The 12,252-nt window shown below is 42.0% G+C and overlaps 1 protein-coding gene across 4 annotated transcripts in view; it reads left to right on the top strand.

Moving 5' to 3' along the window:
- srpk1b (SRSF protein kinase 1b) overlaps window positions 1-12,252 on the top strand; it is a 48,872-nt gene that overhangs the window by 29,079 nt on the left and 7,541 nt on the right. Inside the window, exons 6-14 of one of the 4 annotated variants that reach the window (XM_084061223.1) lie at window positions 357-444; window positions 1,470-1,576; window positions 1,931-2,096; window positions 4,072-4,097; window positions 4,925-5,147; window positions 5,859-6,119; window positions 7,762-7,965; window positions 8,824-8,927; window positions 10,899-11,006. In XM_084061223.1, the coding sequence (XP_083917349.1) occupies window positions 357-444; window positions 1,470-1,576; window positions 1,931-2,096; window positions 4,072-4,097; window positions 4,925-5,147; window positions 5,859-6,119; window positions 7,762-7,965; window positions 8,824-8,927; window positions 10,899-11,006 (1,287 nt within the window). Of the gene's footprint in view, window positions 1-356; window positions 445-1,469; window positions 1,577-1,930; window positions 2,097-4,071; window positions 4,107-4,924; window positions 5,148-5,858; window positions 6,120-7,761; window positions 7,966-8,823; window positions 8,928-10,898; window positions 11,007-12,252 lie in introns of all 4 variants that reach the window. The other 3 variants (XM_084061222.1, XM_084061221.1, XM_084061220.1) reach the window with 3 other exon arrangements.

Genomic DNA, 12,252 nt, shown 5'->3' with positions numbered 1-12,252 from the left:
TTGGAGTAATTGGAGCAGGATTAGACATTTGGAGTTTAGTTTTAGTTCAGTTATTCCTTAATAAAATCGGCGTCCTAAAATGTTGTCAGTGCAAAAAAACATTGCCTCGGCAGATTAGCTCTGGCCCTGCTCGGTAGTGATTGGATTTCGCTGCCCCCGAAGTTGAGGGGCACCAATCAGGGCCCATGCGTATGCAAATATGGGGCGGGTTTTAATCCGCCCGTTGGAAATGCAGGTTCCACACAGAGATTCCAAACTAATATCTACGCAGTTATATTAGTCTGGCCATGCCAGGCTAAAAATGTTGAAGTCCTCACAAGTATAGAATACAAACGTGTCTCTCTCTCTCTCTCCAGGTGAGAAACACAGACCCTGACGACCCCAGCAGAGAGAAAGTAGTACAGCTCCTGGACGACTTCAAGATCTCTGGCATGAACGGCACACGTATCCTTCCTCCTCCTAATCCTGTTCTCTCTGCTGTCCTGTCTCTAGGTGACGGCATGGCTGATAATATGTTAATTACTCTCTTTCTAGGCCAAACAGCTACTTCATAGTGTTGGAAGCCAGACAATAAGACTGCCTGTCCTCAGGCAAGATGAGAGAATCAGCGTGTCTGTATTGTTACTACAGAGGGCTGCATTGGTACCGCTTTGATTGTTAACACTAAGCACGTTTATTCAGCCAAAGTTCTTTACAAACGTAACAAACAGCATGCCAATTAAGTGTTGGGTCATTTTGGACATAATGGCTCCCTTAGTTCAGTGGTTCTCAAACTTTTTCATGCCAGGGACCCCCAAATTGATATATATTTGGCCGCGGACCGCCGGACCCCCATCTGAAAACCTGTTGTGCCAGGGACTCCCAGAAGCAAAGATTTGTGTTAAAATGTTCGCTTTAAAGAAATATATTAACACATTCCATTCCAGAGTTTAATCTCATAATGTACTCACCAGTGGCAAGGTTTTATTGTTGTTTTTTAGTTTTTTTCATGTCGCCATAGACCCCGCTAAATCCATAAAAAATGCGCGTTCATTTGGTTCTACACACACTAGGGATCTGTGTGCGACGAGCAGTGAAAACCGCATCCCCTTACGTTCCGCCATCTTGAAGCTACAGCGTTGAACGCTAGACAGTGATCAGCGAGGAGAAAAACAACAACCAAGCTAATCGACTTTAAAACCGCATCCCAGACAGGAAGCGGATACGATCGGAAAAAACGGAACCCGGTTAATTCCGGAATTAAAAACAAATGTGCAAGTCTTTTTCACTTTTCATTACGGATAATCCTTTCTTATAATTGATTAAATCGATTAGTTTGATGAACCCCTAATTGAATTTCTCCGTTGGAACAGTAGGATGGTGGCACTGCACATAAGTAGTTGTAGTTGCTATAGGCTGGGTCATCCAGGGGTGGAAATGATTAGAGAAGCTCTTCTTGTTGTTTTGTCCTTAACGTTGGCTCTGTCCAGATGTGAGCATGGTATTTGAGGTGTTGGGTCATCACCTGCTCAAGTGGATCATCAAGTCCAACTACCAAGGCCTACCTCTGCCCTGTGTCAAGAGCATCATAAAACAGGTACGTCTGTGCTGACACACTCGACCTCTGCGTGTTAATTTTGTCAGCACATTTAGATTTTGTTTTAATCATTTTTTTAAATAAAATTCAATTTAGCTATGGCTATATCTGCTATTTATTTTTTAAATGTTTCTGAAAGTATGAAATTCAGGTTATCAAATTATTGGCTTAGGAATGCGACAGAAACAAAAATATCTCCATGAATTCAAGGCTTCATGGGGTGTGTAATTTTGGGGGTGAACTATCCCTTTAAATTCCATAATCGTGACAGCCCTAATGACATCACACAAAGGAGTGTCATCATCAGCGTGCTGACATACGGTTTTCCGTGTCTTCTCTTTTGTGTGTCTGCAGGTTCTGCAGGGTCTGGACTACCTCCACACCAAGTGTAAGATCATACACACGGACATCAAGCCAGAGAACATCCTCCTGACCGTCAACGAGCCCTACGTCAAGAAGATGGCCGCCGAGGCGGCTCAGTGGCAGAAGACCGGAGCCCCGCCCCCGTCCGGTTCTGCAGGTCACTTACCCATCATCTCACTGTTATTACAAATCGCAATTATTTGAGCTTATCGCAATTATTTTGCATTCAAAATTGCGTTGACAAGCTTATAATGTGGCGCGTTGTGAGCTTGTAGATCGGGGTTTTTTCCCACAAATTTTCATGGCCTTGTGAAATTTGTGTTTAAAAAAGCCTAAAAGGCAAACCTAAATGTCATTTCTATTTCCGTGTTTGAATGCTCAATACCAAAATTCTATGATTAATTGCAATCAACTAAAATCATCAACTAAAATGCCCTACCTGTACTTACACAGTTGTCTTAGCCACACCCTTGTTTGAGTATGTGTTTCACAATCATACCGATAAGTGAGGGGAGTCATTTCATTGATAAATATTGTCGATTGGTGTCAGATTTCATTGTCAAAGATACACTGAAATGATATGTAAGGCAGGGGCGAATCAATAGAATCTGAACAGAAATTCTAAGTGTAGTGTAAATAAATTGTACGAGTAAAAAAGATAGGCACACTTGTTTTCGATGATCCCAAAGTGAATCTATTAAGTTTACAAGGTTGGTCTTCGTCCGGTATTTATTAAGTGTACAGCGTTTTGATACAAATTGGTCTTTGACGGGTACAAAAACCAAGATTAATGTGTACAGTCAAATTCACTTTGGGAACATCTATAAACCGTGTGCGGACTGCGGATTATCCTCTCCTTTCTCAGGGGTGGCATAATGAACTCGCCAAAAAAAAGGCAATTTTTCCAGCCTGTGCTTTTTGAAGGCTGGAGAATCATAATGTACCTTATTATACAGTATATCATCTCTGTCGGGGTGGAAACCTCATATTGACCAAAATAAAGTGTTACTTTTCAGGATTTAAATTCAAAAACGGCAAATGTAGCAGATCTAGAAGCTCGAAACGCGTAGTATGATCAAGGAGGCCGTTAATTTACGACAAAACATAAAAAGTTAGAATATTATTATGGCATTATGGAGATAGGAGGTTTCTTGCGCGATGGCGTCGTTATAATATATGCTGAAAAGCTTTGCAGAGCTGGACTACAGAGCGATGAAAAAATCCATGTGTAAGTTTGTGCTGAGAGAGAGAGATAAGGGCACCTTGAACTGTGAGTCACTGCTGGATCTGTTATGGAAATTACAGTAGCAGCTCCCTCAGTGCAGAGGAGCATGTGACCCCCTGCCACTGCAGACATTATATTGTTACTGTCGGGGCACAAAACCTCTTATCTCCATATTTTAACTTTTAGATTTTTTCCCCGTGAATTGTACGCCCTACTACGATCATACCTACAATTAGTGAGTTTATTTATTTCGGTCATGATAAAAAAAACAGTTGAACATACAGTACCATTAGTCAACAAGATGACTATTTGGTGAAAAGGTATGGGCTGAAGCCGAAGCTTATTTTGCTCACCTTATTACCATTTAAATTAAAATATCACAGTAGCATAGAGAAGACGTAAGAGCAAACAGAAGAACATGAACTATCATGAAGCTTCAAATATTACACTTCAGAACAAACGAAACAAAAAGAAACAACATTTCGGTTAGGACACACTTTCTATATATATATGAAGTGATTGCCTCATACATACAATATGTGCATTCAAATGCACATCCATAAACGTATATTTTCGCATATGTAAGCGTCACACAAAAGCATCAAAAGTAGCCGATCCACAAGCTCGAAACACGGCGCGAAGCGACCGTTTCGAGCTTGTGGATCTGCTAACTTGCCATTTTATTTTTATTTGAATCCTGAAATGCAACAAAATGTGACATATGAGGGTTTTCCACCTGACAGAGACTATATTAGCACAGCTGTGCTCTGTGCATCAGCTCAGCTGCCTGAGCAGAATATTAATTCTAGAGAGAGGTGGATGTATCCTATCCATTCATTGTGTTGGTTCCGTTTGAATGTGAAATATAATAATTCTCTGATCTTCATATTTCTTGTCTCCTTTACAGTGAGCACGGCACCGGTACCCAAACCAGTAAGTCAGGTAGTTTTTTTTTTTACTATATCTCTACTGTTAGAGGCAACATATGAACCACTTAAGCCCTATTTAAAAATAAATTAACTCTATTGAAAAAAGTCAATCTACAAAGCTCACATTGTCACGTGTTGAGTATGTAGATCAGCTATTTTCGAAAGAGTTTTGAAAGTGTTCACCAATAAATCCATAACTTGTCCTACCCGGGATTTGAACCCGGAACGCCCGTATGTGCGAGTGCTGCAATACCTACTGCTGAGCTAATACAGAAAGCCTGTTTGGCTAGACGATAAATAGACTTTTTGAGCTTTGTGCAGTACCACTTTTCAACCAGTAGTGGTCCTACTACCCAACCACAGGATTCTGAATAAAAGAGCAGATAGACCAATATATATTGTATTAACATGCCATACAGTTTTGTCAAAATAATTAAAGTTATGGAGTGCATTTTTAAAGTGGTTAAAATGTCGTCGTTTTAACTGGCAGTCTCCTTGTCTACGGTGTCACATGTATGTTTTGCAAGACAACAAGACCGTAGCACTTGCCCTAGCCTTTGAAGACCTTGCAGGCTTATGCAAAGGCTAAAATGTAATTTAGATGGCGTGTTATGTAGACAGATATCAGGTTCATTTGTTGACCTGGCATAGTTATAGTTTGCATAGTTTCAAGGTACAAATTATACATTTTTTTATGTTTGTTTAGACTGATGATGGGATCGTGGTTTACCTATGATCCTAGATGACTATTTCTGATGTATTACCTTGTGTTTATCTTGCCTAAATTGTTATGCAAGACAACAAAATCATTGTTTGTCTTCTTTCCACCAGGTGGCCAAGATGTCCAAGAACAAGAAGAAGAAGTTGAAGAAGAAGCAGAAGAAACAGGCAGAGCTGCTGGAGAAGAGGATCCAGGAGACGGAGGAGGCGGGAGAGGAGGAAGAGGAGGATGACCAAGAGATGACAGAGACCACAGAAGACCCCGCCCCCACGTCGGCCGCCACCACGATGTCCACGTCCGCTACGCTGCAGGACATCGCTGGCGTCACTGCAGGTGGAACCCCTACGTACTTCTTTTAAGACTGCGGTCCCCTACGGCTGTAGTTCTCAAAACGTTTTCGTGTCAAGGACCCCCAAATTGATATATATATATATTTGGCCGTGGACCCCCATCTGATTTTTTTTTTGCAGCTGACAAGCTCACAGCATGTTCATGACGCGTTGTGAGCTTGTACATCTGCTATTTTTGTTTGAAAAACATTGAATATTTTTCAATTATTAACTCATTGAGTGCCCAAATTATTTCTGGCTATTTCTGGCCAGTGCGATTTTTTTTTTTTTTTCAAAGTAAAAAAAAAGTGCTTTGGAAGCGAGATACAGCCTTTTTCAGTTATACATTTTTTTTTTACTATTTTTTTCAAAAACCCATGAAACACGTGATTGGCACGTTGCACCATAGCGGTAAAACACGTGAAACACGTGAATGGCACTCAATGAGTTAACTAAAATCTTCTCTTCCGGGGGGTCCCTGGCACAAAACATTTTCAGATGGGGGTCCGTGGCCAATTACATATCATTTTGGGGGACTACTGATTTAGAAGGAATTTGTAGAATCGGCCTCGGGTCTTAGTGGGTTAAATGATTGCTTATCGATACAAATGTTTTGATTAACTGTTGCACCCCTACATCACAAAGATCTGTCACTAAAGCGATGAGTCGAGCTGAGCAGGAATATAATTGAACAACCTTTTCCCCCCCTTTAAAGACCCCCCGTTACCCGAGGACCCTCCCCAGCAGAGGTTAGAGGAACAACAACAACAACAGGAGGAGAACACAGAGGAGAAGGAGGAGGTGTCGGAGGAGAACAGGATGGAGGTGAACTGCAACGGCCACGTCTCCCCCAGACCAGGAGGCGAGGAGGAGGAGGAGGAGAGCCATGGGACCACCACCACACAGCAGGACCAGGAGGACCAGCACAACGCCAACCAGGTGGAGGACAGCGCCAACAAGAGCCAGGACACACCGGGTTAGTAGGGGGTCGATACATACATGTTCAGAAGCATCTTCCATAAAACCTTAAAGCAGGGCTCCCACGGTCATGAACTTCCTGGACATATTTTGAAATTAGAAAAACTATTTTCTAGGCCTGGAAAAGGTTTGGAATTAATCAAATGTTTTGGAAAATGTTTGGATATTGTCTCTGTCGGGTGGTAACCTCATATCGAAACGCGTCGCTTCGCGCCGAGTTTCGAGCTTGTGGATCTGCTACTTTTGATACTTTAATTTATAAAAAAAATCACACCCTGTGTGAAGGTAGCGGCGCCTTTGAATACATTATGTCATCGATATGTGTTTATAATGTGTTTATAGCCATGTGTCATGTGAAGCTTGACCAATCACTTTGTTGACGGGTCTGACCAATCAGAGCGTCGACGACAGATAAAGTTAAATTGAGGATCTAACTTTAAATAACTTACCTAGAAGGAGACTTTAGCCAAATAAAAATATATACAAAAAAAAACATGAGGAAATAAAAAATAAACCTTGACATCATAGTGATGTCATGAATAGTCCCCTTGCCTGACAAATCACAACCTTGACGGGCCTGACCAATCAGAACCTTGACGGGCCTGACCAATCAGAACCTTGACGGGCCTGACCAATCAGAACCTTAACGGACTCTTGGATTCTCGATCGTCTCTATCAAACCATTCTGTCATAACGGATGACTGGGTCCCGAACTCAGACTTTCTATACATTCACCCTTCATCTGTTCTTGTATCTTTCTCTTTCTATTCGTCATATTAACTTTAAATAACTTACCTAGACGGAGACTTTAGCCAAATGAATAATAAGATGAAGTCATTGTCATCGTTTATATAGACATCGAATTCTATATTCATGACATCATAGTGATGTCATGAATATAGTGACCAATCACAACTTTGGCGCACCTGACCAATCAGAACGTTGACGCACCTGACCAATCAGAACGTTGACGCACCTGACCAATCAGAACGTTGGCGCACCTGACCAATCACAACTTTGGCGCACCTGACCAATCAGAACGTTGACGCACCTGACCAATCAGAACGTTGGCGCACCTGACCAATCAGAACGTTGACGCAAAAGCCAGGCATAGAGGGCTAATATCCGCTCTATACCTAAAGGTATAGAGCGGCTAGCGCCGCTAAAAACCACACAAAGTTCAAATATGGAGATAAGAGGTTTCTGCCCGACAGCAACGAAATACATTGTTTTTGTCCAACATTACATGAAAGATGTAAAATGCAGCGCTACGTGATACGTTGTTAGCTTGTAGATCTGTTCTTTTTGTCACGTGACACCTTCGCTCGAGTCTATCTTGGTGCATCAACAGCACACTGGTTTAAGAGCCTCATTATTGCACCGTATGATTGCTATAGGACTGGAAATGGGGTAAAATACTTTGAATTTTAAAAACCTAGCCAACTGGGTGGCTGTATGTAGAACATATAACATGGGTTTAAAATTATAATGATACCTAAACGGCATCATTTCACAACATGATGTGTTCATTGTTTAGGAAACAGGCTCTTTTCACACTGTTTCACCAATCACAGGTAGGGACTTGACCTAACAACAAAAAGTTCAGACATGACATTTTATTTTTGCTTATTTCCATGCAGACCATCAGACCACTTGTAACGGGACGCCCGGAGACCCCGATCGCCCACCTCCTCTTCCTCTCTGCGTCGACTCCGTCAGCGGACTGCCAGGGAAGGACGAGGAGGACGAGGAGGAGGAGGGGAAGAAGAAAAAGGAGGATGAGGCGATGGATATGGAAGGAGGAGGAAGCAGAGGAAGTGTTGAAGAGGAGGAGAGCCCGAATGGTAAGAGACACGAAACGGATGGTGCCTTCCTAGCCTGAACCCGACCCGACGTTTTCCGGAAGGGCCGAAAATGTATGCTAATTAGTCGGGCTGGGCCGAGCCAATTTTATCATTTGTTTTCGGGCCTAACACTATGGTAATAGTTCGGGCCGGCCCGTTGGAGACTATGCCTTCCTTGCCTTTATGGATGATTCACTGCTTTAGATTTTTTGATAATTGGAACGAATCGATTTATAAAAAGAATCTACCCCAATTAAATGACTTGTTATCATCTCTGTCCAAAAGAGTCTGCACCTTGTAACTCTTTACAATTTAAGCATTTAGCAGATGCTCTTAATCCAGAGTGACTTACAGTAAGCAAGGTAAACACGAGGTAATACATTAAATGCATAGACATACTAATCTAGGATCATAGGTAAACCAAAAACGTATCATTAGTAATAATGATACTAAACAATATAATATCAAAAAATAATTTATCTGTACATTGAAACTATACAAACTATAGGTTGACGCTCGAGAAACTTTGATTATGCCATCGCATAATTTACCGCATAATCAGCCATATTATGCGAGGGTTACATTTTATCGCATTTTTCACAACTTCCCACAATGTCACCGAATAAAATCACATTAAAACCCGGCATATTTCATAGCAAAATCAAGGATTGTAGCCTGCATAATCAAGTATTTTGGCCCGCATTTTTCTGGACGGTCTATATAGGATGCCAGCAGGTCAACAAATGAACCTGGCATCTGTCTACGACTACATAACATGCTATCTAAAATGATCCTTGTCTTCTCTCCGTTTCTCCTCCTCCTCCACCTCTCCCTGTGTGTTCATGTCTGTCTTGTCAGTAGGAGCGTCAGATTCAGGCAGTCTGCTGGTGAACCCTCTGGATCCTCTCAATGCTGACAAACTGCAGATCAAGATCGCTGACCTGGGCAATGCCTGCTGGGTGGTGAGTAGGGCTGGGGGGGAAAAAATAATCCAACCATGAATAAACAGCAACTTTAGGGGGGAGGGAAATGCACTCGTTGATATAAAGAAATGCTTACAGGGTTATGGATCAGATTTATATCTGTGTCATCACCATTACCCCCCTCTCTTTCATCCTTGGCCAAACACAAAACACTCAACAGCTTTTGTCACCGTGAGATTTGAGTACGTTTGCCAGGTGTGTCCACAATATTACTAAAACATCATTTTACATATTAGTATATTGTTTAGGAAACAGTGCTAGTGTGATGGGGCTTGTATGTTGCTTTAATCCATGCGTTCGCAAGTGGAGAGTAAGCGTGATGGAGCTTCACACATGGGGTGGGGAGAGCAGTCCTGCAGCCAAACCTTCCATTTGCATTTTGTTTGATCTTCTTCACAGTCCTGTATTCAGTATGAAAGTTATAATAACTTATTGATAAATATGCTCAGAATCTGATATTATCGCCAGCCAAGCGCCACATGTGGGGTAGATTTATCATTTGATGTGTACGTTTCGGAAGCCATGCATCATTTGTCGAGCCTTTTTTTCACGTTTGCAACAAAATCTCAGCATCAATGGTTCAGTGCTTAATAAAATATATATCGGCCTTGGGAGCTTATAGCATGGGTGACTTGTTTGTAATAAAGTACTGCATCAGCAGTCATAGCTCAGCGCGAGTATGATTTGTTACAAAATATCACCCGTGCTTGCTCACAGCATGAGCAACCTGTTTGCAATAAAGTATCGGCATTGATGGCTCAGCGCGAGTAAGATTTGTAACAAAATGGCTCATATACTCTTCAACAGGGGGCCCGGGGCCCCGAGGGGGTCCTCAGAGTTACTACAGGGGTCCGCCAAATCTATGTGAGATAGAACATTTTCTCTCTTTTAGTTTTTAGCGGCGCTAAAAATATTAGCCCTCTATACCTGGCTTTTGCGTCAACGTTCTGATTGGTCAGGCTCGCCAAGGTTCTGATTGGTCAGGTCCGTCAACGTTCTGATTGGTCAGGTCCGTCAACGTTCTGATTGGTCACTATTCATGACATCACTATGATGTCATGAATAGTAACAGAAATATTTAGTCATTTCATTTTATTATTCATTTGGCTAAAGTCTCCTTCTAGGTAAGTTTTTAGCGGCGCTAGCCGCTCTATACCTTTAGGTATAGAGCGGATCCTGCTCTATACCTGACTTTGTCCGTGTTCACCGTCAACGCTCTGATTGGTCAGACCCGTCAACGCTCTGATTGGTCAGACCCGTCAACGCTCTGATTGGTCAGACCCGTCAACGCTCTGATTGGTCAGACCCGTCAACGCTCCGATTGTTCAGACCCGTCAACGCTCCGATTGGTCAGACCCGTCAACGCTCTGATTGGTCAGACCCGTCAACGTTCTGATTGGTCAGACCCGTCAACAAAGTGATTGGTCAAGCTTCACGTGACACGTGGCTATAAACACATTATAAACACATATCGATGACAAAATGTATCAAAGGCGCCGCTACCTTCACACAGGGTGTGATTTTTTTTTACACTAACCACTTGAACCCCAGCATCCCTGTTCTGGGGGGAACATTCACAGAAAATAGCCGATGAACAAGCTGACAACGTTGTCAGCTTGTAGATCTGCTATTTGTGGTGAAGAAGTTAAGTGTAGAGGCAAAAGAAAACACCAAGTACAGAGCCAAATGTCTGTACTTTTTATTCTATTTACCTTTTAAAAAGTATGGTAGGATTGTAGGATGTATGTTTTCTCTGTCTTGTCTTTTTTAAATGCTGACCCTGGGATGTCCTATGCAACATTTCCTGCAAATGGCAAATAAAGTCTATTCTATTCTTCTATTCACCTTGAATACTCTCAGTATGGGAGGCTGCCATGTTGTTTGCTCCTGCTCATCCTTTGTAAAAAGGGCTGATTTGATGCTTTTCTTTCTCCTCCCTGGTCCATCCAGCACAAGCACTTTACAGACGACATCCAGACGAGGCAGTATCGCTCTCTGGAGGTGCTGATGGGAGCTGGTTACAGCACGCCAGCTGACATCTGGAGCACAGCATGCATGGTAGAGTACACATGCACGCGCGCACACACACACACACACACACACACACATACACACCCATGCGTGCACATAAGGCTGTCACGGTTACAGCATTCAACCCATAGACCAATTAATTGTTTACTAACATTGAGACTGGATGCGCAGGTGATTGTTTCACGCAATCAATTTCCAACCTGTTGTTTCGGGGTGCGCTAGTTTCAGCACACCCCAACCCCCCTCTTGTGTGTTGGCTAGTGTGGCACGTCCTGGCGAGACCTGATAGAATGGGTTTCATTTAGCGCATACTGGTTGCACGCATACTGGTTCTTATCAGTGTTAAGGCCTGATGTTCCGATTCTACAAAATGTCTTCTAAAATCCTAACAGTATTCTGAAAAACGTATGTTTCTATATCAGTGGTTCTCAAACTTTTTCATGTCAAGGACCACCCAAAAGTATATGTATTTGGCTGCCGATCCCCCCCATCTCAAAATAGAAGCAAAGATTTGAGTTAAAATGTTCGCTTTAGAAATAAACAAAAAAAAATCACACATTTTTTAAAATAGCAGATCTGCAAGCTCATGGCGCGGCACTCGGTGCCGCGCCATGAGCTTGTATATCTGCTATTTTTGAATAGCCAGAGTATAAAATAATGATTTAAGTGGTTACACAGATGCGTTCCCGGTTTAAATGGGTTTAAAGTTGACTATTAATTGTCTCTCAAATAATTGCTGAGATGATGATAGATGATGATTAACGATTTTAATTGTGTTTTTGGCATTGAACATTGGAACATACAGTATGAATAAAAGTTTAATTTCTGTTCGCCTTATTAGGCTTCGTAATCGCAATCAGATTTGATCAATTTCTCTTGTTGAGGGCCAGGACAAAATATCCTCACAATGTATACTTCTCAAATTTTACTATACTTGTGGGGACATAGAGTACAGAAGTCCTGACGTCACTCGTTCGTAAAGTAATTTCTCTATGGAGAATAACATTGGGTCATCTTAGAATCGTCTCATGTAAGAATTGTGGTCCAAAAATAAACAAACTGTCTCAGCGATATTGTCAGGGAGGAGGTTCTGTATCGTTTATCATAGTCAGTCACTTATATTTGATACAGTCTGTTTCTGGCGAAAATGTAACTAATTCGGCGGAAGTAACATTATCGTTTTCTCACCGTCAGTTGATGCTTCATATCCATAAGAGTAAAACCGGCGGGGTCATTTGTTTATTTTTGGAACACAGTTCTTATTTGACGCGAT

The sequence above is a fragment of the Gymnoscopelus microlampas genome (assembly GCF_963454915.1).
Source record: "Gymnoscopelus microlampas genome assembly, chromosome: 7".
NCBI lineage: Eukaryota > Metazoa > Chordata > Actinopteri > Myctophiformes > Myctophidae > Gymnoscopelus > Gymnoscopelus microlampas.
The sequence above is the reverse complement of the archived record's forward strand: the minus strand, read 5'-3'. Positions and strand labels throughout refer to the sequence as shown.